This window comes from Saimiri boliviensis, chromosome 4 (assembly GCF_048565385.1).
Source record: "Saimiri boliviensis isolate mSaiBol1 chromosome 4, mSaiBol1.pri, whole genome shotgun sequence".
Taxonomy (NCBI): Eukaryota; Metazoa; Chordata; class Mammalia; order Primates; family Cebidae; genus Saimiri; species Saimiri boliviensis.
In genome coordinates this window covers 9,653,489-9,681,486 of record NC_133452.1, presented here as the reverse complement: position 1 = coordinate 9,681,486, position 27,998 = coordinate 9,653,489, and the positions used below count along the sequence as shown (strand labels likewise).

At 40.5% G+C, this 27,998-nt stretch overlaps 1 protein-coding gene and 1 long non-coding RNA gene across 3 annotated transcripts in view; one reads left to right on the top strand and one right to left on the bottom strand.

Moving 5' to 3' along the window:
- PLG (plasminogen) overlaps positions 1-16,702 on the top strand; it is a 53,305-nt gene extending 36,603 nt beyond the window's left edge. Inside the window, exons 14-19 of the mRNA XM_003933781.4 lie at positions 2-122; positions 1,661-1,738; positions 2,276-2,416; positions 4,626-4,732; positions 15,536-15,681; positions 16,321-16,702. Coding sequence (XP_003933830.1) covers positions 2-122; positions 1,661-1,738; positions 2,276-2,416; positions 4,626-4,732; positions 15,536-15,681; positions 16,321-16,482 — 755 coding nt within the window. The 3' untranslated portion in view covers positions 16,483-16,702. The remainder of the gene's footprint in view (position 1; positions 123-1,660; positions 1,739-2,275; positions 2,417-4,625; positions 4,733-15,535; positions 15,682-16,320) is intronic.
- LOC104652321 (uncharacterized) lies at positions 119-27,482 on the bottom strand. 2 transcript variants are annotated; one of them, XR_012517136.1, is made up of 3 exons: positions 27,358-27,482; positions 3,285-11,791; positions 119-447 (listed from the first exon to the last, which is right to left on the bottom strand). It is a non-coding gene; the product is annotated as an uncharacterized LOC104652321 (long non-coding RNA). The 2 variants fall into 2 exon arrangements; XR_005578837.2 differs by having other exon boundaries at positions 3,285-3,424.
- Positions 27,483-27,998: the final 516 nt, after the last annotated feature.

Below are 27,998 nucleotides of genomic sequence, written 5' to 3'. Positions count from 1 at the left end.
GCGACCCCTTCATATGATTGTGGGAAGCCTCAAGTGGAGCCGAAGAAGTGTCCTGGAAGGGTTGTAGGGGGGTGTGTGTCCCATGCACATTCCTGGCCCTGGCAAGTCAGTCTCAGAACAAGGTAAGAACAGGCCCGGAAACCATCTATACTGTACTTCCACGTAAGCTCTGCAAAACTCTTCTACATTTACACAGAACTCACACAGCTGATGCATCAGTACCTGCGTCTAAGTTTTCTGAAGGAGGAAAGAAGCTACAAAAATTAATACACGTATAGATTTTTTATAGGTTCTCTACCGTGAAAATGGCCAAAATTAGAATCTTTTTCTTGATCTGGGCAGCTCCATCAAAATCTATAGGCAGGCACAGTGATTCACACCATGTTCCGACGTTGCTGGAAAATACTCAAAATGCTCCGAGGGTTTCTGTGGATATCTGTTGTCTCACTGTCAAATGAAAAGAAAGAGAAGTTTTTAGATATGTGACACTTTGTGGATTGGGAGAGCAAGGACAAAATTATCTACAGTCTATCACAGGCACAGATTCTTTTTCTTTTGACACTTTTCTGGATCATTGAATTCAATGCAGAGGCTACTCATCCATTCACAAACATAAAAAAAGTATAGGTCATGATCCCTATAAATTAAGAGTGATCAGTCCGATCCCACAGAACCTGAATATTTTGGGTGTTGTTTCAGTGTAATATGCCTTTCATAAGTTCAGTTTTCTTGGGTATCTCTCAGGAAGCACCCACAGGAAACAGGCCCATCCACCTGCCTGTTTTGCTTCCTCGTCTCACTTCTATGCCAGGGTGACTGTGCTCAATTGCTGTTTTCCCCTAAAGAGACTTCCTTTTGTAAGTTTATGAAATGCCATCGATAAACCTGATCACATTGCATTTCACTCTGCTGTTTTTGTTCATTTTTCTTTTTATCGTTTAGAAACTCCTTGCTCTATAGAGCTTTCACCTTTCACATATTTCAGATTCATTCTTTCCTAAACTGTGTGGTGGTCTACGTCCTCACTGACTTATCAACATGCTGCCATCGTGCACTTCCTATCTGTACTCCTCTTCATTACAATCTGGTTCCACATGGTTCACACCATTATTCTGAGCTATCCACTGCCTATGCAGTCCTAGAAAGTACGTGATTCAGGAAACATCCCCCCAAAATAAAGTTTCTCAGGAAGGATCAGAAGACTTCTATGAGTTACTGTTATTCAAGATCCCATCTGGCTCCTTGAAGGTGATTCTTCAGACCTTGCACAGATCTTGTCATAAAAATGAAAGAGACCTCAGGGGAAGGTCTTGGGCTGGTCGCTTCTATTGGAGTCCCAGGCTGTGTGGTGAAAGCCATGGCTGTAGATCTTCATTCTGGAATCACTTACCTTTGCTATCCTGTGGACACGCTATGCCTGTGCCTGCCTCAGGCATCAGAAGAAGTACACGCTATGCCTGTGCCTGCCTCAGGCATCAGAAGAAGTGGCATAGATGGGCCCTTCTGAAAAATCTCATTACTGGAGCACAGGTCAAAGTTACTACCATCCTCATGTTTGGGAATATGAATAAGATCAAAATTGTGTGAACGTGTCTTTCTGTACAATGGAGCAGAACCAAGTATCCATTTAACTAAAATTTGAACTAAATCCTCTTTCTAGGTTTGGAAACCTCCACTTCTGTGGAGGCACCTTGATATCCTCAGAGTGGGTGTTGACTGCTGCCCACTGCTTGGAAAGGTATGTTTAGGGGACAATTGACATGAGGTCTTGTCTTAAATGCTTTTTCCCTCCCTCTTTTCTTCCCTTCCTCCTTTCTGCGCGCTCTCTCTCTCTCTCTCTCTCTCTCTCTCTCTCTCTCTCTTCTCTCTCTCTCTCTTCCTCCCTTCCTTTGCTGGCAGTGACACTAGGGACTAGGGAATGCATGCGCACAAGCCTGAGGCAGAACTGCCAGGACAATTGGATAAGAGAGAAGGGAATTGTTTCTAGAGAGAAAGTGCAGAGGAAAGACTCAGTGCAGATGATTTTGTGGGCCTGACTAAACCTCAGGACAGAGCCATTCCCTACCACCGCCATCAGTCTCTGCCCAAACAGCCTGAGAACATTCCTTAACTGCCTGTTTCAGGCAAATCATGAATTTTGCTTCTTGCCACTCAGAAGTCACTGATCCTAGGTGGCCGAGGGCGTCAGGGAGACAGTGCTAAGTTCATGACACAGAGGGTACCTGAAGGGGCTGGACCACGCTCATTTTATTCTTGACACACTCATCTTTTCTAGGTCCTCAAACCCTTACTTCTACAAGGTCATCCTGGGTGCACACCAAGAAGTGAAACTTGAATCCCATGTTCAGCAAATAGAAGTGTCTAAGCTGTTCTTGGAGCCCAGACGAGCAGATATTGCCTTGCTGAAGCTAAGCAGGTACTCACTCACCTGTGGTCTTCACCCCACGCTGGTGAAGACACTTGTTTTATTTCCGGATTTTATGAGCCATGGCCACTGCATGGCATGGGGAGGGGCTGCCTGTGACAAGAAAGGCTCAAGGGCTTTGGAGACAGCAACAATCTTCAACCCCAGCCCTGCCACATGCTAGCTGTGCTCTTGAGAAAGGCAGCAGGACTCAGTTTCCTCGCGTGGAAAAAGAGTTGAAATATAAAGTACTCTGTTACCCCTAAAACTCACTTAATGTTTACCGATTCATATGCATTCACGGTCAGAGAAAGATTCAGTTATCCCAGGCTGACAATTCTCCTTTCATAATAATGTGATAGAGAGAATCAAGTGACATTGTGTATTCCTTTCAAAGCACTTGAAAAACTACAACATTGAGCTGGGTCTGGTATGGACAGCTATGATCCTAGTTACTTGGGAGGCTGAGGCAGGAGGATCACTTGAGTCCTGGAGTTTGAGGCTGCAGTGAGCTACGATCATGTCATTGCACTCCAGCCTGGGCAATAGAGTAAGACCATATATATATATATATATATATATATGTATATGTGTCTATAGAGATCTATCTGTATATATATCTTTATATATATAATGTATGAAAAGACTTCACAATGTCAAAAAAATCACAAATACAAATGCAAATTATATTACTATTATTTTCTTTGATTTTCTCTTTCCCAACAATGTTGTTTCGTTAAGCCTAACAAAGTGATACATTTGCTTATGTCACTTAAAGTTAGTGCTGTTTGGAGCCAGATGCTAGTTGAAACAGCTAAGAAACAGCTATTTGTAGGAGAGGCGGGTTTGGGACAGGTGACAAGGCACGCAGGGCGCTCACCATGCCAGTGACTCTGGAAGGCAGGATGTTGGTGCAGACACAGGTGGCCATGACCTGCTCTCCTCAGCCTGGCCACAAGCCTGAGGCAGCTTCTCTGGGTCTGTAAACCAAGGGGTGATGTCCTGGGATGCTCTGACACTCTAGAAAGGAGAGAAGGGCCTTTATTTTATTTTAATTAATTAATTTTTTAACTTTTATTTTAGATTCAGGGGTACATGTGCAAGTTTATTGTATAGGTAAACAGTGGTTTTTCAAACAGATTATTTTGTCACCTAAGTACTAAACCTAGTACCCAATACTCAGTATTTCTTGCTCAGTCTCTATAAATAGTAGCTGATCTTCCTCGTGCTCCCCAGTGTCCCCCCACCATCCCAGCAAATGTGCAAATACAAGGTTTCCGCTCCTCACAGTCCTCAGAGAGCTGGGGTGTTCTGATGGCTTCAACAAGTAATTTGGAAATGTTGGGTTTTGGAGGCATTCTCTGATAGGCTGATAGATTTTGAGTTTAGAGTTCCCACCCACATCCCCACACCCCTAGAGTCTAGGGCATTTAGTGCTCCACAAGGGAACCTGTAGAGTGAGGATGTCTGCACCACAGGCTGGAACTTCTGGTGCGTGAAGCAGAAAGTATGTCTGCTTCAAAGTTGGTGACGATGATTCTTGATCAGAATAGGACGTTTCACATTTCCAGTCCTTTATCTCCTTGCACTTACTAAAGTAGAATCAGGTCTAAACACAGAGTTCTAATGTTTGAGAGTCCCTGGAACTCTGAAGTATATGAATGTTCTTTGAAAACAATACCATTTTGTTCATGCAAGGGGCTTATTCCAATCGTCTTTCATGTCTAACATTTTACTGGATTCTTACAACTACGGTGTAGTAACATTCACTGAGGAGGATCCAAGGATGGAGAAGCTGCTCTGGGCACACAACACATGTGCAATTTTACAGCCTCTTGGTGGCATCTCAGTCAGACATTCTGTGCACTGATCAATGCCCTATTCAATTAATATGAAAGGACCCACTCAGCATGAGATTCCAGTCGTGCACAGAATATACATGAGAAGTATGTCTTTGTCATCCCTACTTTCAAAGGTGAAGGCCACCAGCAGTTTCTTGTAAGCAACTGACGCCTTTCAAATGAAGCCTTGTATCTGTGCAGTTGATAGACAACCTCAGACAGATGTGAGGGTGAAACGCTGTGTTCTAGGTTGCTCTGGGTCAGTGAAGCAAGGCAGTGCCAGCTCGGAGGGCTCTGGGGCCTCAAGGCAGGGATGGCTGGCTGTGAGTGCTGCGGCTCCCAGCAGAGCAGTCAAACAGCTGCTGATGCTCTTCTTTCAGTCCTGCCATCATCACTGACAAAGTGATCCCAGCTTGTCTGCCATCCCCAAATTACGTGGTCGCCGACCGGACCGAATGTTTCATCACTGGCTGGGGAGAAACTAAAGGTGAGATAAATTCCATCACCCACATAACGAATTGGTTTTGACCCACAGTCCATGTGACAAAATGAGCATTTTGGAGAAAGCTGTACAAATCCCTATCTGTGAACGTGGTCCACCCCACTCCTGATTTTTGTCTGGGCACCTGTCTATGTCTCAATCAATTTTCAAGGCACATGATCAAAGGAAGGAAAACTACATCTTTTAGTCTCTCTGTTTTTGTTTTCAGAATGTTTTTATTTTAAATAATTTTTTAACTTTTATTTTAGATTCAGAGGTACATGTACAAGTTTATTGTATAGGTACACAGTGGTTTTTCAAACAGATTATTTTGTCACCTAGGTACTAAGCCTAGTACCCAATACTTAGTATTTCCTGCTCCTCTCCCTCCTCCCTCTCTTCTCCCTCCAGTAGGCCCCAGTGTCTGTTGCTCTTTTCTTCATGCCCATGAGTTGTCATCATTTAGCTCCCACTTATAAGTGTGAACATGTGGTATTTAGTTTTCTGTTCCTGTGTTAGTTTTCTAAGAATAACATTTTATTAGTTTATTTAATAAACTAATTTATTAAATTAGTTTAATAAAATTTTAATTTAAATTTAAATTTAAATTAAATGAAGCCTCCAGCTTCATTCACGTTTCTATAAAAGACATTATCTCATTCTTTTTTATAGTTACATAGTGTTCCATGGTGTATATGTACCACATTTTCTTTATACAATGTGTCATTGACGGGCATATAGGTGAGTCTGTCTTTGCTACTGTGACTAGTGCTGCAATGAACTTTCATGTGCACGTGTCTTTAGGGTATAATTATTCCTATTCCTCTAGGTATATATCCAGTAGTCAGATTGTTGGGTTGAATGGTAGCTCTGTTTTTAGCTCTTTGAGAATCACCATACTGCTTTCCACAGTGGTTGAAGTAATTTACAGTCCCACCAACAGTGTGTAAGTGTTCCCATTTCTCTGCAACCTTGCCAGGTTATTTTTTGTCTTTTTAGAAACAGCCATTCTGGTTGGTATGAGATGATTTCTCATTGTGGTTTTGATTTGCATTTCTCTAATGATCAGTGATATTGAGCTTCTTTTCATATGCTTGTTGGCCGAACGTATGTCTTCTTTAGAAAGGTGTTTGTTGGTGTCCCTTGTTCACTTTTTAATGGGATTATGTTTCTTCTTGTAAATTTGTTTAAGATCCTCATAGATGCTGGATATTAGACCTTTTCAGGTGCATAGTTTGCAAATATTTTCTCCTATTCTGTAGGTTTTCCATTTACTCTCTTGATAGTTTCTTTTTCCTTCCCGAAGCTCTAAGTTTAATTAGATCCCATTTGTCAATTTTTGCCTTAGTTGAAATTGCTTTTGGTGTTTTTATGAAATCTTTGCCCATTCCTATATCCAGGATGGTATTGCCTAGGTTGTCTTCCAGGATTTTTATACTTTTGGGTTTTACATTTAAGGTCTTCAATCCATCTCAAGTTGATTTTTGTGTATGGTGTAAGGAAAGAGGACCAGTTTCCATCTTCTGCATATGGCTAGTCAGTTAACCCAGCACCATTTATTGAATAGGGAGTTCTATTCCCATTGCTTGTTTTTGTCAGCTTTGTCAAAAATCAGATGTCAGTAGGTGCGTGGTCTTATTTCTGGGCTCTCTATTCTGTTTCATTGGTCTATGTGTCTCTTTTTCTTACCAGTACCATGCTGTTTTGGTTACTGTAGCCCTGAAGTATAGTTTAAAGTCAGGTAATGTGATGTCTCCAGCTTTGTTCTTTTTGTTTAGGATTACCTTGGCTATTCTGGCTCCTTTTTGGTTCTATATAAATTTTAAAATAGTTTTTTAATAGTGCTGTGAAGAATGTCATTGGCATTTTGATAGGAATAGCAATGAATCTGTAAATTACTTTGGGCAGTATGACCATTTTAATGATATTGATTTTTCCAATCCATGAGCATGGGATGTTTTTCCATTCATTTGTGTCATCTCTGATTTCTTTGAGGAGTGTTTTGTAATTCTCACTGTAGAGATCTTTCACCTCCCTGGATAGCTGTATTCTTGTGTATTTTATTCTTTTTGTGGCATTTGTGAATGGAACTGTGTTCCTGATTTGCCTCTCAGCTTGACTGTTGTTTGTGTATAGGGATGCTAATGATTTTTGTGCATTGATTTTGTATCCTTAAACTTTGCTGAAATTATCAGCTAAAGGAGCTTTTGGGCTTGGACTAAGTGGTTTTCTAGATTAGAAGCATGCCATCTGCAAGCAGGGATAGCTTGATTTCCTCTCTTCTTGTTTGGATGCCTTTATTTCTTTCTCTTGCCTGATTGCTCTCACCAGGGCTTCTAATACTATATTGAATAGGAGTGGTGAGATAGGGTGTCCTTATCTTGGGCTGGTTTTCAAGGGTAATTCTTCCAGCTTTTGCCCATTCAGTGTGATGTTGGCTGTGGGCCTGCCATAGCTATCTCTTATTATTTTGAGATATAGTCCTTCAGTACCTAGTTTATTGAGAGTTTTCAACATGAAGGGTGGTAAATTTTATCAAAAGCCTTTTCTGTATCTATCCAGATAATCACGTGGGTTTTGTCTTTAGTTCTATTTACGTGATGAATCACATTTATTGATTTACATATGTTGAACCAGGCTTACATCCTGGGGATGAAGCCTACTTGATCATGATGGATTAGCTTTTTTATGTGCTGCTGGATTTGGTTTGCAAGTATTTTGTTGAGGATTTTTGCATCAATGTTCATCAGGGATATTGGCCTGACATTTTTATTGTTGTGTCTCTGCCAAGTTTTGGTATTGAGATGATGCTGGTCTCAGAAAATGAATTGGAAAAGAGACCCTCTTCCTCAAATTTTTTGAATAGTTTCAGTAGGAATGGTCATAACTCCTCTTTGTACATCTGGCTGAATTTAGTTGTGAATCTATCTGGTCCCAGATGGTTGTTGGTTAGTAGGCTACTTATTACTGATTCAATTTTGGAGCTCATGTCTGTTCAAGGAATCAATTTCTTCCTGGTTCAGTCTTGGGAGGGTATGTGTCCAGAAATTTACTCATGTCTTCTAGGTTTTCTAGTTTGTGTTCATAGAGCTGTTTGTAGTAGTTTCTGGTAGTTATTTTTATTTTTGTGGGGTCAGTGCTAACATCCCCTTTGTCATTTCTAATTGTGTTTATTTAGGTCTTCTCTCTTTTTTCTTTATTAGCCCAGCTAGCACCCTACCTATCTTATTACTGTTTTCAAAAAACCAATACCTGGATTTGTTGATCTTTCCAGTGAATTTTCATAGCTTGACTTTCTTCAGTTCAGCTCTAATTTTGGTTATTTCTTGCCATCTGCTAGCTCTGGGACTGATTTGCTCTTGTTTCTCTAATTCTCTCCATTGTGATGTTAGGTTCTTAATTTGAGATCTTTCTTTTTGATGTCAGCATTAAGTGCTATGAATTTCTCTCTTAAGAGAAATTCACTACCTTAGCTGTGTCCAAAGGATCCAGGTAGGCTGTATCTTCATTCTCATTAGTTCAAAGAACTTCCTGATTTCTGCCATAATTTCATTATTTACCCAAAAGTCATTCAGGAGCATATTGTTTGATTTCCATGTAATTGTATGGTTTTGAGTAATTTTCTTAATCTTGACTTCTGTTTCATTATGCTGTGGTCTGAAAGAGTGTTTGGTATGATTTTTGTTCTTTTGCATTTACTGAAGATTGTTTTATGTCCAATTATGTAGTTGATTTTTAGAGTATTGCCATGTGATGATGAGAATAATGTATATTCTGTTGTTTTGGGAAAGAGATTTCTGTAGAGGTCTATCAGATCCATTTGGTCCAATGTTCAGTTCAGGTCCTGAATATCTTTGTTAATTTTGTGCCTCAATGATCTAATACTGTCAGTGGAATACTGAAGTCTCCCACTGTTACTGCGTAGGCATCTAAGTCTCTTTGTAGGTCTCTAAGAACTTTCTTTATGAAGCTGGGTGCTCCTGTGTAGGGTGCATATATATGTAGGATACTTAGGTCTTCTTGTTGAATTGAACCCTTTACTATTATGTAATGCCCTTCTGTGTCTTTTTTGGTTTTTGTTGGTTTAAAGTCTGTTTTGTCTGAAATTAGGATTGCAACCCCTGCTTTATTCTTCTGCTTTCCATGTGCTTGGTAGATTCTCCTCAGTCCCTTTATTCTGAGCCTACAGGTGTCATTACATGTGAGATGGGTCTCTTGAAGACAGCATACCTTTGTGTCTTGCTTTTTAATCAATTTGTCATTCTGTGCCTCTTAAGTTGGGCATTTAGCCCATTTACATTCAAGGTTACTATTGGTATGTGTGAATTTGATACTGTCGTTGTGTTGTTATACTGGCTTGCTTGTGTAGTGGTTTTATACTGTCACTGGTTTGTGTATTTAAGTGTATTTTTGTATTGGCTGGTAGCCATCTTTCCTTTCTATAGTGTTCCTTCCAAGATTTCTTGTAAGGGAGGTTTGGTGGTAACCAACTCACTCAACATTTGTTTATCTGAAAAGGATCTTATTTCTCTGCTGTTTAGGAAGCTTAGTTTGGCTAGATATGAAATTTATATTGGTTGGACATTTTTAAAGAATATTGAATATAGGCCCCAATCTCATCTAGCTTATGGAAGTTCAGCTGAGAGGTATCCTGTTAGCTTGATGGAGTTCCCTTTGTAAATGACCTGTCCTTTGTCTCTTGGTGCTTTTAAGATTCTTTCATTTTGACCTCAGAAAATCTGACGATTATGTGTTTTGGAGATGATCTTCTTGTGTAGAATCTTGCAGGGGTTCTCTGTATTTTCTAAACTTGACTATCAGCCTCTCTAGCAAGGTTAAAGAAGTTTTCACGGACAATATCCTAAAATGTTTTCTAAATTGTTTACTTTTTCCCCATCCCTATCAGAGATGTCAGTGATTTATAGATTTGGCCTTTTTACATAATCCTATATTTCTTGGAGGTTTTGTTCATTCTTTTTTTCTTTTTTATTTTTTTCAACTGTCTTATTTCAGAAAGCAAGTCTTCCATGTCTGAGATTCTTTCCTCAGCTTGGTCTATTCTGCTATTAATACTTGGATTGCTTTGTGAAATTCTTATAGGTTGTTTCTCAACTCTCAGCTCTGTCAGATCTATTAGGTTCTTTATTATGCCAGTGATTTTGTCTTTCAGCTTCTATATCATTTTATTGTGATCCTTAATTTCCTTGGGTTGGATTTTGCCATTCTTCTGAATCTTAATGATCTTCATTCCTATCCATAGTCTGAATTCCAGTTCTGTCATTTCAGCCAGCTCAGCCTTGTTAAGAACCCGTTAGAAAACTGGTATGGTTGTTTGGAGGACATATGACACTCTGGTCATTTGAGTAATTGGAGTTCTTGTGTTGATTCTTTCTTATCTCTGTGTGTGGATAGTCCTTTAACTGCAGTATTGGTTGAATACAGCCAATAGACTTGTTCTTTGGATGTTTTTACACCCTCCTACAGGGTCTTGTGCAGGGTCTTTATTTGTAGCTGATTTCTTGTCTTTGGTTTCATAGTGGGATATGTTAGCAAGGTATTTTTGGTGGTTGAAGCTTTGGGATATGATCCATTTTTTATTTATATATTTCCCTTACACCTAAAACATGCAAAAAAATAAAAAATAAAAAAAAAACAGTGAATGTCTTTGAATCTCTTAATCCGTAATTTCAGCATTCATATTCTTGCTCTGGATATGTGAGGTTTTCACCCAGCCCTCAAGAGTGTTAAGATTATTTTTCATGTGAAATTAGCCAGACCTGGCTTTCTTAACATAATGTAAAACAATAACAACAAAAGTTATACTTAAACTAGTCTTCTTCCCAAATATCCACATGTCTAATGTGTGTAGGAGGGTGTTAAACAGGGGACCTACAGCTGGGGGAGAGGCAGACACATCCCATGGCCCCAAGTCTAGGATGGTATTTGGTATTGGTTGACGGCTGAGAGCAAGAGAGGGAACATTTGTGCAGGATGTGGTATCAGTACCTGTAATATATTTTAGGGATTCCTTCTTCTCTTTGCATTATGCCCTGACAATTATATCCATCAGCCTAGCCCCTTTGGCCACTGAAACACTAATACTCTCTTAAGATCCCTGCTCCACTTTCTAAGAGGTGCTGGTGAGGGCATTAGGAGTCTGAAGCCCTGGAAATGTGTTCTGACTCTGCCACTACACAGACAGATGTGGACTAGGCATGTTACCTCTTTTTACCACTCAGCTCTAACCCCTCATTGAAAAACCCAGCATTTTCAAGTGGTGTTTTTCACATCAGTCTTTGCATATCATTTGAAAAAAGGTGAGTTTTTTGTTTGTTTGTTTAACAAAAAGGTTAAAAACAAATGGTCTAGATTTCAAAGTTGGCTTTCCTTTTTCTGTGCTTTTCCCACTATTTAAAAACTTCGCTTCCTTGATTTCTTGATCCCTCTTTCTGCACTGCCAAGTCTGGGAGCATTAAGTCCAAGTAAAAGAAACCTCGGCAAATGAAGAACACCTATAGGTGGGCCAGGCTGCTCCCAGTGTTTTGCATTTTTTAAAATTTAAATGCTGCAAATCTCTATAAATTAGATATTATTGTTCCTAGTTTACAAATCAGAAACCTGAGGCTCAGAGAAGGTGTGGGATGGTACAGACAAACCTGAACTGTTTAAACCTGGCTCCCACTTACTGGCTGTCAGGACATAGAAAAGTCAAGAACTCTCTGGCCGGGTACAGTGGCTCACACCTATAATCCCAGCACTTTGAGAGGCTGAAGCAGGCAGATCACAAAGTCAGGAATTCGAGACCAGCCTGACCAACATGGTGAAACCCTGTCTCTACTAAAAATACAAAAATTAGCCAGGTGTGGTGGTGCACCCCTGTAATCCCAATTATTCAGGAGGTTGAAGAAGGAGAATCACTTGAACCTGGGAGGCAGAGGTTGCAGTAAGCTGAGATCATACCATTGCACTCCAACCTGGGCGACAGAGTGAGACTCCGTGTCAATTAAAAAAAAATGTCATGAAGTCTCATTGATTGTTTCCTCAGCTGAAATGTGGGCTGCAGGGCTGTTGGAGGAGAAACAATAAGAAAGTGAATCAAGTGCGAGCATATGCTAAGAACTCCATCATGGCAGACCCTAATAATAATAAGAAACAGAGTTGTCTCTAACATGACTCTCTCTTGCAAGTGATAGAAATCCAACTTAAGTTGGTTTAAGCAAAAAAGGGAAATTCTTAGTGAGCTAAAAATTTTGCAGGCTCACATCATGGCCCCAGGCCCTGTCCAACCATGGAGTAGGCATTATTCTTGGGCACAAAGGTGACATTCTCATGATTGCTGTTGCTGTGGCAGCTCTGGCTCTGCCAGGAAAGAAGTAAGGAAGGCCATTATCCCCGTTACACAACAATAGTCTTCCAGCTCTGAGAGGTCAAACTTGAGTCACCAGCCTGCCCCTAAACCCATCACTGATTAACCCCAACCTGCATCAGCTGCTCCATGCTGGAGGTGGATGCAGGACATATCAAGAAGGGAGTAAAGGGCAGTTCCCTCAACAGAGTTATAGGATATAGAGTAATAGGCTGCTCGGCGGCCAAAAAGCAAACATATCCTCTACAATTCCTCAACTGATGAAAGCACGAAACTAAAATCATAAGGATCTGGGTGTGAGTTCGTGCTCTCCCATCTTCCATGTGACATTTGACAGTTATTTAATCTATTTTAGCCTCAGCTTTCTAACCTGTACCAACATATAAGGTCATTGTGAGGATTAAGATTATGCATCATCATCATCACTATCCACATTGCAACCACAACTACCATCATCATCCCCACCAACATCATCAGCACCACCATCACAATTATCACTACCACCACCATCAGCATTATCATCACCCTCAACATCACCATCATCACTATCATCACCACCACCATCATCAATACTATCATTACCACCACCATCACTGTCATCACCATTCCACCACCATCAGCATTATCATCACCCTCAACATCATCACCATCATCACAATCATCACCATCACCATCATCATTGCTATCATTACCACCACCATCACTGTCATCACCATTCCACCATCAGCATTATCATTACCACCACCATCATCATTACTGCCATCAACATCACATCACCATCATCACCACCATCACCGTCATCATCACTGTCATCACCAGCATTCCACCACCATCACCATTATCATCACCACCATCACCATTATCATCACCACCACAATCATCACCACCATCACCACCACGACCATCATCACCATCACCACTACTATCAACATAATAGTTCACTACAATTACCACCACCATTAGCATAATCATTACCATCACCATTACTATCACCATCACTTTCACCATCACCATCACCACCATCCCTATGATCATTACTACCCTCCACAACTGTCACCATCATTTCACCACCAGCACAATTATTACCACCACCATCACCACCACCCTCATCACAACCCTCATCATCACCACCATTCCACCACTACCACCATCACTATCATTATCAGTGGACGTCACGTAACCAGTTTGTAGCTGGGCCTAGAGCCCAGAGCCCACTGTTTCTTCTGTCCCACCACCAACCACCAGGATGAGTCACAAAACATAATTCAAGCCTGTTCCTCAGTTTTCTACATCACTGGGTGTTCTCAGCTTCTCAGAAGGAGATTGAAATTCTCCTGCTCTCCCCTTCACATTTCCAGATGTCCCCTGACTTGGATATTCCAAACACAGAGTTTGGAGGTGTTGAGGCCAAGGGGTTTTTCCAGGTCAGCCGTCATCCGCAATCACTGGGCTGATCCTGCTACTGAACTTTCCCTGCTGCCGTCTCCCCAAGGCCCCATCAGGGAGGGCTTCAATCCTCAGGTCACCAGTGGCCTTCCTGCCCTCAGAGGTGACATCTCTACATCTACCACTGGAAGGCAGCACCTACTCACAGATTGCATCAATTTCCCAGCAATTCACGGTGGGTTTTTCCCCCTTATCAGGATGTTTGCCTTGCTCAGAGAGCAGATCCCAGAGCAGTGACACCTAACTTAATTTTCAGCAAAATATTTTGAGAAGGGTGTTCCCTCACATGTCTACCCAGTCCAGGGGATGCATCCACTGCCTGATGCTTGGTAGTCAAGAGGAGCTTCCTCTCTGGGCTCTGGAGCAAGGAACTGGGACAAGCCTCTTCTGCCCTGCTCAGGTAAACTCCAGATTCAGTGTCAGTTTTCTGAACCCAAGACAATGATCTAAGTGTAGTGAATGCCTTTGGGGGAAGTAAGAGAGAGTGCCTCAGTTCTTGCCTGTGCCATCTAATTCTAATGCCTATACAGAGGGAGAGATTTCCATTTATTAGATTTCATTAGAATTGAAATTCTAATAAATTGAAATCTTTCATTAGAATTTTGCAAAAATCTTTGCTTTGTGAGCTTTCATTAGACTTTCATTAGAATTTCAATTCTAATGAAAGCTCACAAAGCAAAGATTTTTGCAAAATTCTAATGAAAGCTGGGCTTGCAAAACTGGAAAACTGGATGATTTGTGAGAACACTGAGACATCCCTAGGTGTGTACATCTAGAAAAACAGCATTTCCCCTGGCAATTTTGCAGATGTTCTATTTCGATTTGGCAAAGAAAATAAAGGCAGAAATACAACTAGGAGAATGTTCACTCTCCCTAATTGTCAAAGAAGGGTAAATTGGAAAATGATTCGGGACAATTTCAACCTATTAGATTAGCTAATATTTTAAAAATTAAACACTCATACAAGTGAGATGAAGCAATTATTTTCTAGTGACATGGTACATTGTCATACCCTTTTAAAGAATAATTTGGCAGTGTTACTGTAAGATAGAAATATGCCTATATGATTTATGGGAACTTAGGCTCAGGAAATATTAAGGAATAAGGGTGAGCTTTATGAACAAAGATGTGGAACCATGGAAGCAAGAGTGGGGCCAACACACACAAGGAGGGAGCATTTGGGCAGTGACTCCGCAGACCCAGGCTCAAGCTCAACTACACAACATCTTTGAGCCTCAGTTTCCTTAACTGTAGAACAAGAATGACAAAAGCACCTGTTTCATAGGACTGTTGTGAGGATTAAGTGAGATGCACCACATCATAAGTTTGCCCCCGTAAAGGTTAATTCTTGGTAAATGATGACTATTCTTTTTTATAAAATATACAAAACATGAGGTTTACTATTTTAGCCATTTTGGAGGGTTCCACTGAGTGGCATTTAGTACATTCACAATGTTGTGCAACCATCACCATATTTCCAAAACATTCTCCTCATCCCCAAAGGAAACCTCATGCCCATTAAGCAGTAGCTCCCCATTAACATATTAGTTATGAAAATTGTAGCATTACAAAAAAAATTCATGATACAATGTTGAGTAAAGAAAAAAAATCAAGAGGTGAAATTTTGCGATATTATGTAATAAGCAAAAGAAACATAAAAAGTCTGAAAAATAGTATATAAAACAATAGCAATTACATTTTCCAGACTCTACATTTTAAACATTATTCTTCATAATTTTAAAAGCAAAAAGTAAACAACCCACCCCAAAACCCCATGACACAGCCCAGATTGTTAAATCCAGGTCTTGGGAACATAGAAATGTGTATGATGTTTACACTCTCCAGGGTCAGAGGGTCCCGCGGCATTGGGAGCTGCCTTGTGTTCCACAGCTTCCCGGACAGACAGGAGGCCCCGCGCCGCCGCTCTGTTCTTCCGGAATTTCCTCCTGAACATGTTTTGGATGCAGTAACCATTTCTTTCATCTTTTTAAACACAGGTACCTTTGGGGCTGGCTTTCTCAAGGAAGCCCGGCTCCCCGTGATTGAGAATAAAGTGTGCAATCGCTACGAGCTTCTGGATGGAAGAGTCAAATCCACCGAGCTCTGTGCTGGGGATCTGGCAGGAGGCACTGACAGTTGCCAGGTAAGAAAAGATCAAGAGACCAAACTTAGTCTTGTGTCCTCCCATCTCAGTCTCAACCCCTTAGACTTCAGTCCCCAGATGGCAAATTCAAGAAGGATTTGGCAACTAAAGACCCCAGTCTTAAATGTTGCTCAGAGACTCCCTAGATCTGTGCCTGAACGCATATTCAGATCATCTAAGGGGAGGTCTTGGGGCTTGGGTTCCAGATCGGTAGCAAGGGAGTTAGAAGGTCTATAACTACCTCAGGCCATTCGCCCTCCTGGGGTCTGCTAGTGGCTAGGGACTAAGGTGGTGACTTTTCCAGCAGGGAAGGATGTAGAGGGCACAGGACAGAGACCAACTGCACACACTGTACAAGGATGCCCAGGCTAGCCCAGTCTAAAGGAAACCCCAACACAGGAAGAGATCATGCAGGATTCACAAGGGATTTTTTTTTCCCCAGGAAAAACTAAGTGGTGTGGTTTTGCTGAATAGACTTTGCTAAGTACTTAAGCACTGCAGATGCTCAAGTAATATGCGCACAAGCTCCTTTCTGATTTCAATTACTGGGAAAATGTATATATGGGTAAGAGGATGACATCCCTTATTAAAAGGCTGGCAGCTTAACTCTCACATGGATTTTTCTTTCCCTCTGTGTAGGGTGACAGTGGAGGGCCTCTGGTTTGCTTCGAGAAGGACAAATACGTTTTACAAGGAGTCACTTCTTGGGGTCTTGGCTGTGCACGCCCCAATAAGCCTGGTGTCTATGCTCGTGTTTCAAGTTTTATTACTTGGATTGAAGAAGTGATGAGAAATAACTAATTGGACGGGAGACAGAGTGAAGCATCAACTCACCTAGAGGCTGGAACTTGGGTAGGGATTCAGCATGCTGGAAATAATTGACAGTAATCAAACAAAGACACTGTCCCCAGCTACCAGCTATGCCAGACCTCAGCTTTTTTTGTATTATTGTCTGACTGCTGGATTCTGTAATGACATAGCTATGACATTTCTTAAAAATAAACTCTGTACTTAACATTGATTTGAGTACATTTTGGCTTTTGTCTTCAACATTTTCACGTTCTTGGTTCACCCCACCAATTTTAAATGGGCTGACTGAGGGGGTTTGACTGTTTTTGATAAGACACAGCCGCACAGAGGACTGAGAAGGCTGCGAGGTCACAGAGGGGAGAGCCGAGTATTTCTTGGAAGTCGTCCACGCATTTGCCTCATCAGCTAACGAGGGCTTGACACACATTTTTACTGTCTTTATTCCTAACACTGAGATGGACGTTTTCAAAGCTGCAAGATGTACGGGGAGCCATGAGAACTGGTTCTGTTATTGGGAATGAAATCTGTTGCTGACTGTCGACTTGAGCCCAGAGGGGACCCAGAGCAGAGAGGTGTATATCAGGGAGTGAACCGAGCCATGAGCGTGGAACACAAGACCAGCTGAGAGTCTGAGTGTTATTCTGGGGCACACGTGAGTCTAGGACGGGTGCCAGGAGCATGTAAATGAACAACAAGCAAATATTGAAGGTGGACCACTAATTTCCCATTGCTCATTGCCTGCCCGGTTTTTAAACAGTCTGCTGCACATTGTCACAGGGGAATGACCTGTGGCAGTGATACATGTTTAGACGGAAGAGAAAGGACAAATGAATGTTTTTTACAATTTAAAATTTTGTTATCAAACAAAATATCCATTCGAAATACAATTTAACAATGCAACGGTCATTTTACCACAAAGAAATAGAGAGAAAAGCAAAACTGCAAGTGACTGTGAATAAACGGTGAGTGTGTCTCGAATCCTCAAAGAGCCATGTTTATTTCACTGACAAATAGATCATTCTTACTCAATTCTGATGTGCGCTAAGGATGAAGATGCTCATTTTACAGTCTGCACACACTTCATGAATATTGTCACCTGTTCTCCCTACAGAAATGTTGTTCTTCATTGTTAAGGTTTCCTTTTGGTTCCAATTTTGCCTGTCCACATAAAGTATTTTATTTAAAAAAATTCAACAAAAAATATAGACTTTATCTGAAAAGATAATGAATATACCACACAAAGCAGAGCACATAAGTTCCATATTTCAAAAGCTGCGATAACAAAACAGAAAAATCAAATCCCTTGTAAGTCTCCATAAAGTCATTTATAAAGCTTCTACTGATCCTGTTAAGCATTTAATTTCTTTTAAATTAAAATGTAAGCTTTTCCCCACGACAAGTCAAAGTGCCAAGACTGAATGGGAACTGGTCCATGTTTTTCACTTCTGACCACAGGCACCATCAGAACCGAACTTAAAAATATAATTATATATATATATACATATATATATATATACATATATATATATATGAAAAATATCCCTTCACTTTTAAAATCCTGTGACCCAGAAATCATAATCCATGGGATTTGTTTAGTAAAGAAGAGAATCTGTGGCTCTAGGTGTTCACAAAGTAGGGCCAAAAACGTCCCAAATAATCTCAGGACCACAACATTATTTTATAAATAACAGAGCCAAGTCCTCAGATTGCAGAGCAGATTGTTTCTTATTGCTGGAACGGGGCCTAAACCATGCCTGGAACCCCAGCTGCTACAGAGAAGGTGGACGGGAGACTCCTGACCTGTTCACGCTGCAAAGGCGTGCAGAAACCAAGGTGAGCAGAGAAAATGAATGTCACACCCAGTGGCCCAGGTGCCTGTGATTCAGTCTCCATATTAACAGGATTCCCAAATTTTCATCCTCCCTGAAATCTTCAGAATGCTAAATTATGGGCTTAGTCCCTTGATCGATCAGATTTGATGAACATTTCTGTGCAAATTTCCCAAATCCTTGGTTTGCAAATCTTGCATTCTTGATCGAACGGTTAGGAGAATCAGGTGGGGGGCTTCTCTTATCTCTCTTTAGCCTAATGAGTCAGAGACCACTCCTCCAACACAAGAAGAAAAACAGGAAGAGCTGTGCACCTGACAGGCTCTTTTTTTAAGCCAGCTACATATGATGTGTTCCAGAAACTTCAACGGCGCTACAAATCCGAACTCATCCAATATTACATCAAAATACTTTGGATAGATTGAAGTCTTTAAAACAGTATTACAACAGTGCAGCATAGCATAGCTGAAATGCACACGTGCACCTCTGCAAGGTACAGTTTTGCAAGGAGGATTAGCTCTGATAGCGCCTGCCCTCCATCTTTGGCAGGGGCCTCAAAGGTGACAGCTGGGAACTGAAGTTTTCTTATTCCCGCCACATTTATAGGAATGTGGACAGAAAAAACAAAGGAGAAAGGAGAAAGTCCTTATGAAAGATTATGCAACAAGTTAGAGGAAGGTCTTCTGTTATTATTTAATAGCATATCTGGTTTTGATCAAATACGCACACCTAACTTCGGATAAAAACCCAACTCAAAGGTAACAAAAATCACATCAGGCTCAATTTTTGACTTGCTTTCAGACCCTAGACAGAGGTTAGTTTGCATTATAGAATTTCAGTTCTGTATGAATTTCTACTGAATTAACATATGTTTGGAAATGAGCTGCCGATGTGAATAAAAAACAGCAGAAATTATAGAAAAAATGCAGTTTTAGAAGGGAATATACTAACAGGTTTCAGTAATTTAGCGTGAAGCAGTTTTTTTTTTGTTTTGGAGTAAATAATCACAGATCACAACCAATGTGCTTAATTTGTAGTACTGTAAACCATACTTCTACTTGATTTTTTTCAAGTATAGGGACTAGGTATAATCACATTAATCCATCCAACTTTTCATTATAAAAATTATAAACAGAAAAAAATTAGAATTTGTGTAACTTAAATCTTTATTGGTATAATTCCTCGTGTTTATATATTAATCGGATATTGATTTTCCTTGCTCTCCATTGGGACAATCGTGAGCCACCCCACTGCCCTTCACCAGTCAAAACCAATCTCTCCAAGTTGTTTAATTTTAATGCAGCGGAAGTGGCAGAAGAGTACTGGTCTCAAAGGACTCCCTGTTCCGCCATTTTTTTCCTGATGAGTTTATCCATCTGACCCCTGACTGGGTCAAGAATGAATACATCACTCTCACTGTGTAAACAGGCAGCATCAATGGAGAGAATCAAAGGGAAGAAATTTTGAAATACTAAAAAAAATTTAGAGTTCCTATCCTTATTATCTTCATTATGAAGACCGCTTTTTAACTTTTAAGTTAGCTGTTAAATCATGTTTAAAGATCACACAAACAACACAAGACTACATGTTCTAATTTTTTAAAAAATCAAACAATACAGAAGTTTCTGACAGGAAAGTGATGGCCCTCTCTTCCCTACCCCTCTTCCCAGCCCATTTGTGTCCCCAGGGGACATAGCTTATTATTTTACATCTTTTACTATACATTCTCATTTTCATATTCTCTATCTTTTTAGTGAAATTTTTCAAATAGAAAATTAGAAAGAACTTGAGTAATGTGAATTTTTATTGATATAACTAACTCTTCATGTTCATATATTGTCTGGATATTAGCTTTCCTTGTACACTATTTAACACCTGCCTCTAAAACTCAATCTCTCTCTCTTTCCTTTGTCTACTTATCTCTATTACCTATCTATCATCTATTATCTATTATCTATTCATCAATCTATCCATTATCTACCATCTGTCTATCTATCTGTCTATCTGTCTGTCTATCATCCATCTACCTGTTATCTGCCTGTCTACCATCTGTGTATCATCTGTCTTCCTATACAGCTTCAGAAAGGGACTGCCTTTGGTTTTAGTTTTTTATAAATACTATAACATGCCGTTCAGCAACGTTTCACTTTGTAATCAGTCTTGAAAATCTGCCTGTGCCATTCCGTCTAGACAGACCTGACTCCTCCTCACTCTGTAGAGTAAGCCACACTGTTAATCCCCTGCTGTTGCACATCCCAGCAATTTCCACTTAGTCTTAGCACTTTACATGGAAATGCTTCCGTCTTCACAACCACATTTTAAAAATAATGCATATTCTTATCTAGCTTTGGTGAAGTTTTTTACATTAACTTAACCTTTTATGTTTACTTTGAATTTTTTGCTTATGATGTAAGATAAGGATTTATTGTTATTTTCTCCCTATGCATATTCAATTTTCTCAACATCTTCCTTTCCTCAATGGTTTAAAAGGCTGCTTTTATTTAGGGTGCATTGAATTTTGGACAATGCCTGACAAGTTTTCTACATCATCCACTGTTTCTGGTAAGGCAGTACCCTTGGTTTCAGGCAAAAGCATCATGAAGCCACCACAGATGGATGTCAGGATACCTATGGAATAAGAGAAAGGTGTTACCCTCTCCAGGAAGACCCAGCTGGGCCCTCTCCCATGGGCCTGCTCACTGTGAAGCCGCCATGTTGCTCACTGGAGCAGCTCTCAGCCACAGCAACCTCTGCATCCCAGATCAGTGCCTCAGTGCTCCTTTGCCACGATTTCAAATGTTCTCTCCCTCCCTCAAATCCTGAGCTATGGCCCCTGTACACCTGGCAGCCATGGGTTTACTCACACATCTCACAGTGATTGACTGACTGCCTTCTCAGGGTCCAACTCTGAAGGCCTCCCCTCCTGCATCACAGGGAAATAGAAGCACTGGAGGAGAGTCCCTTCTGTGCCTGCTCACTAACACTGTCACTCACCTACTCCTCTCCTTCCCATTCCTCCTGTCACCTTAAACGGGAAGAATTGTCCTAGTGTCTACCCCAGGACCAGCACTCACCTAGGCCTGTCTCTTTGGGTGTCTCACTGTAGCGATCAACCCTTTCTCCAGTATCTTTAGTCTTTTGGGAGAAGCTTTCAAACACATTCAGATCTTTCCTGTTTGACCAGCCTTCTCTCATTCTTTCTTCATCCTTCCATTACCATTCTTTATTTTTCTGTTCTTTAGAGGCAAAGGTCTTGAAATGCCACCCTGTCTTATTTTCTCCACTTCTTTATATCCTAGTGGTGTGCTGATAAATGCCTAACACTGATTTTGGACAATCAAGCACTGATAGGCAGCATCTGCCAGTGTACATGGTGTAAATGCCAGTGTACATGGTGTAAATGCTCCCACTGTGGGCCCTTCAGGCTACTGATACAACATCCCTGACTGAGTCACTAGGAAGAGATGCAGGAGCCCCATCAATGGTGCTTCCACCATAAAGATGCAGCAGACACAATCTCAGGAGCACAAGTAATACTGAATGAGCAACTGATGATTGTTGAGATTAAAGTCAGTTCCTACTTTAAATGCACAGACATTAATGTAAGACAAGAAGAAACTATGAAAAAACAAGGAGGGAAAATAAAACACTATCAAAAGACACAGTATTTTCCCAGTAGCTGGCCCCATAGAAATAAAGATATATTAACAGCCTGACAAAGATATCAAAATAATTATTTGATGGAAGCTTGCTAAACTTCAAGAAAATACAAGGAATTCAATAAAATCAGAAAAACAATAAAAGACCAAAATGAGAAATGTAATGGAGAGATTAAAACTGTTTAAAAGTCAAACAGAATTTCTGAAACTGGAAAAATAATGAGGTAAAAAAATGCAATAGACAGCATCAAAAGCAGAATTGATCATGTAGAAGAAATAATCTGTGAACTTCAAGACAGGTTATTTGTGAATATAAAATCAAAGGAGTAAAAAAAAATGCTTATGGGACTTATGAGGCAGAATGAAAAGGGCAAATATCCACAAAGGAGGAAAAAAATGGGTAGAAAACTTATTTTGAAAATAACAGAAAACTTTCTAAATCTAGGGAAAGATATCAATATTCAGGTCCAAGATGGTCAAAAGTCTCTAACTAAATTCATTTCAAACATAACTACATCAAAACAAAGTCAGACTGTCAAAAATCAGAGACAAAGAGAAGATCCTAAAAGCAGAAAGAGAAAAGAAGCAAATCTCATGTAAGGGAGTTCCAGTAAGGCTAGCAGCAAAGTTCTCAACAGGTTCCACACAGGCCAGGAAAGAGCAGGCTAATATATTCAAAGTGCTGAAGAAAAAAACGACAAACCAAGAATACTGCATTCACCAAAGCTGTGCTTCAGAAATGGAGATACCAAGTCTTTACCAAACAAACAAAAGCTAAGGAAATTCATTAACCCCAGATCTGTCTTACAAGAAATGCTAAACAGAGTCGGCAAGACTAAACAATGCTAACTAGTAACACAAAAACATAAAGCTCACTGGCTAAAGTAAGTACACAATCAAATTCAGCATTTTCAAATACTTTAATGATGGCCACATATATCTGTACTATAAAAGTATGAATCTCTTTTATCTTTAGCATGAAGTTTAAAAGGTAAAACTATTTAAAATAATAGCTACAATAATTTGTTAAGGGATATATTCTATCAGAAGATATACATTGTGACATTAAAATTTTTAAATGCAGGGAGATGTGGAGTAAAAGTGCAGAGATTTTATGCAATCAAAGTTAAGTTGTTATCAGCACAAAATAGCCTGATATAAGATTTTTTTTGTAAGCATCATGGAACTTCACCTTCACAAAGCAAAAGCCTAAAGTAGATATACAAAAAAATAAAAAGGAATCAAAGCATCCCACTAGAAAAAATTACTTAATCACAAAGAAATACAGCAAGAGAGGAAGAAAGGAACAAAAGGTCTACAAAACAGCCAGAAAGCAATTAACAAAATGGTAATATTAGAACCTTACCTACCAATAATTATCTTGAAGGAAAATGGATTAAATTATCCAATAAAAAGACATACAGTGGCTGAATAAATTTAAACATAAGATCCAACCATATGCTGCCTACATGACACTCATTTCACCTATAAGGACAAAAATAAACTAAAAGTAAAGGGATGGAAAAAAAATTCCATGCAAATGGAAACCAAAAGAGAGCAGATGTAGTTATACAGATTGAGTATCCCTAATCCAAAAATCTGAAATCTGAAATACTCCAAAATTAATAAAATTTTAAGTACTGGCATGTTCAAAGGAATTGCTCATTGGAGCATTTTGGATTTTGGTGCTTAGGGATGCTAAAAAAGTAATACTATGTGTATTAGTCCATTCTCACACTATTATAAAGAATACTACCGGAGACTGGGTAATTATGAAGGAAGAAGTTTAATTGACTCCGTTACACAGGCTTAACAGGAAGCACAAATAGGAGGCCTCAGGAAACTTGCAACCATGGAGGAAGGTGAAGGGGAAGCAGGCACCTTCTTAACAAGGCAGCAGAAGGCAGTGTGAGTGTGTGAAGGAGGAACTGTCAAATACGTATATCACCACCTGATTTTATGAGAACTCACTCATTATCTTGAGAACAGCATGGGAGAAACTGCCCCCATGATCCAATCACTCCCACTGGGTCCCTCTCATGGCATGTGGCAATTATGGGGATTACAATTCAAGATGAGATTTAAGTGGGGACACAGAGTCAAACCATATCATAATGCAAATATTCCAAAATTTAAAAAATTCTAAATTCTAAAAAACCAAAACATAACTATAATGTAAATATTCCAAAAAATTAAAAATTCAAAACACTTCTGGTTTCAGGAATTTTGGATAAAGGAACCTCAATCTACATGAGGTAAAACAGACTTTAAGTCAAAAACTGTAAAAAGAGACAAAGAAGATTATAATATAATGATAAAGAGATCAATTTGTTATAACAGTGATAAATACCTATTAATATATATACCCAAAATTTGAGTACCTACATATAACAACGAAAAAATATTAACAGATCTCAAAGGAGAGCTAGACTGTAATATAATCATAGTAGCAGACTTCAACAGCTCCACTTTCAGCCATGGACAGATCATCCAGACAGAGAATCAATACGGAAACGTGAGACTTAAGCTGCACTTTAGACCAAATGGACCTAACAAAAATATACAGAACATTCTGTCCAACAGCAGCAGAATACACATTATTCTCAAGTGCACATAGAACTTTTCCACAATAGATCATATGTTAGGTCGCAAAACAAGTCAACAAATTTAAGAAGAGTGGAATCATACCAGGTATTCTTTTCAGATCATAATTGTATGAAACTAGAAATCAATGATAGGAGAATATTGGAAAATCCACAAATACACAGAAATTAATCAAGATGCTCCTGAACAATCAATGAGTCAAAGAAGATATTAAGAGATAAATGTTTAAAACCCAAGACAAATGAAAATGGGCACACTAAAATACCAATAACTTACAGTATGCAGCAAACGTGGTTCTAAGAGGGAAGCTTTTAGCAATAAACACATCAAAAAAGAAGAAAGATCTCAAATAATCAATCTAACATTACACCTCAAAGAACTAGACAAAGAAGAAAAAGAATTAACCCAACAGTTAGTAGAAGGAAAGAAATAAAGATCACGGCAGAGATAGTGAAGTAGAGACTAGAAAAAATGATAGAAAAAAGAAATAAAATAGTTGGTTCTTAAAAAGGTAAACAAAACTGACCAACTTTTAACTAGATTAAGAAAAACAAAGAAGACTCAAATAAAATCAGAAAGATGAGGCATTACAATTCCTCGAAACAAAATACCTCCCAAGACCGACTCAGGAATACACAGAAAACAACAGACCAATAATAAGTATAAGATTGAATCAATAATAACAAGTCTTTAATCAACAAAAAGCCCAGGACCTAATGGCTTCCCTGCTTAATCACACCAAATATTAAAAGGACTAATGGCAATCCTCCTCAAACTCTTCCAAAAAACTAAAGAAAACAGAATGTTTTCAAATTCATTTTATGAGGATAGCGTTATGCTGATGCCAAACACAAAATAGTGTAAGAAAAGAAAATTACAGGCAATATCCCTGATGAACATATGTGGAAACACTAGAAAACTCAATCCAACAGCACATTAAAAGGATCATTCGTCATGACTGAGGGCAATTTGTCCCAGGAATACAAGAAAAGTTCAACACACACAGATAAATAAATGAAAGGATAAATGGATGATAAAAATGTGTGTGTGTATATGTGTGTGTGTGTAACACACACACATATACACACACACAATGGAATATTATTCAGCCTTAATAAAGAATTAATAAAGAAGGAAATCCTGCCTTTGCAGCGACATGGTTGAACCTGGAGGACATTATAAGCGAAACAAGCCAGACACAGGAAGGAAAATACTGTGTGATCTCACTTACATGTGGAATCTAAGAAAGCTGAACTCTTACAAACAGAGTAGAATGGTGATTGCCAGGGCTTGGGAAGGGGCAAATGGAAAGATGTTGGTCAAAAAATACAAATGTACAGTTTTGTAAGATAAACAGCTTCTGGAAATCTCATGTACAGAATGATGACTACAGTTAATAATACTGTATTGCATACTTGAAATCTGCTAAAAGAGTTGATCTTAAGTGTTCTTATGTACAATGAATATTTTCATTAGCTTGATTATGGTAATAATTTCACAATGTACATTTATATTAAAACATACTGTACATCTTAAATATATAAAATTTTTGTCAAGTGTACCTCAATAAAACTGGAAAACATAATCAAAAAGTAATGAAAAAAATGAAAAGCTATTATGTGCCAAAGGACACTATCAACAAAGTGAAAAACAACCTATTGATGAAGGGAACCTATAGACAAGGGCTGGTATCCAGAATATATTAAGATCTCTAGGCTGAGAGCAGTAGCTCACACCTGTGAATCCTAGCACTTTGGGAGCTCAAGTTGGGAGGATCACACGAACTCAGGAGTTCAAGGCTGCAGTGAGCTATGGCTGGCCCACTGCACTCCACCCTAGATGATAAGGTGAGACTGCCATCTCTTAACTCACTTCTTGTTTAGAAAAAAAAGTGCAGCTCACTGCCAGCAGAGTATTCTTCAGGCAAACAAGAAATGAGAAAAAACAAAAACAAAAATCCTCTTACTGTTCAACAACAAAAAGAAAAACAAGAATATAAATAAACATTTTTCCAAAAAAGATGTACAAATAGCCAACAAGTACATGAAATGATGGTTAACATCATTAGTTTTGCAGAGCTGACACAGGACCACACTGATTGCACTAAAGAAGGTCAGTCTGTGGAAGGAAGCTTAGAGCGTCAAACGGGGCACGTTAAGGAGGCGTAACCCATCACACTGGCTTTTCTACTGTTGAGATGTGTTTCTGGTCACTCGCAGGTACCAGGACTCCCTGAATCCAGCAGGCCTTAGAACAGAGGAAGGCGGAGGGCGGCCTCCTGCAAACCTCTCCTACCCCTGCCAGTTTCCAACCCAGGGGCCGGAGCATCGGGGCTCCCCGTGCTGGCGCTTGGAAGAAGAAACGCCCTCAGCCCCCACTTCTTCCAGGGGCTCCGACCCACCTACCTGGGCTCAGCCCGGGAGCCGGCGGGTGCACGGAGCGGGGTCGCGCCCTGGAACTCGGGAGAAACGCCCAGCCGGCAGCGCAGGGGCGCAGTCCTGCCCTTCCCGGCGGCCTCGGCCGGGCGCCCACCCGCGCCCCCCCGCGCCCCCCCGCGCCCCCCGCGCCCCCCCGCGCCCCCCGCGCCGCCTGCGGCCCCCGCCCCGCCCCACCCCGTGCCCGCCCCTCTGCGGAGCGCAGGCGGCCTGGGTCGGGTCCCGGGGCCCCTCGCGCGCTCCAGAAGCGTCAGTGTTCTCCGAGCGGTCACGGCCGGCCGCGGCTCCCACCCTGGCGCCCCTGGATTGCTCTCCCCAAGCCCAGCGTCACCCCCTAACCTCCACGCCTTCCACCCAGTCCTTTGCGGCCTCAGAAGGACAGGAGCCATCTGCCGGCCAGAGCCGCTCGGCCTCAAACCCGGCGGGCTGTGGAGCTGGACTCTCCCGCCCGGGCGGCCGGGGCGGCGGCGAAGCGTGGGGTCTGCCGCCCCCTGCCGGCCCGGATGACGTTCGCGTCTGGGTCCGCGCTGCCCAGCGATGTTCCCGCTGGAACGTTTGGAAGGCAAGGCTGAGAATCAATGCTGTTTGCAAATCCCAGCAAAGCAAAGAAAAAAACGTGTTGCTCTTCTGTTTAGCAGAAGGTTTTCCCAGCCAAGCCAGCACTTCTGTGGGTTGTATTTAAGTCTCAAGTGCGTCAGAGCTGTTGCCTGCAGGCGCTGGTATTGCCCAAGGGGAAGTTTGAGGACAATGTCTCTGAAAACTCCAGACTCTTGGATGAAGCAGCCTTTCCACATTAAGCGTGCAGCATCATCTACCAGGTCCTACGATTTGCCGATCATGCAAAAGGAGCAAGTCTCTGAAAAACAGGGCTTTCAAAGAGCCTTTTAAAGAGAAAAAAAATACGTTGAAAGGGCTGATTCATTGCTTATTTTTTGTAGGCTTTGCGTCTAAACTGATCCCCTTAAAGGTGTTTATGGGTA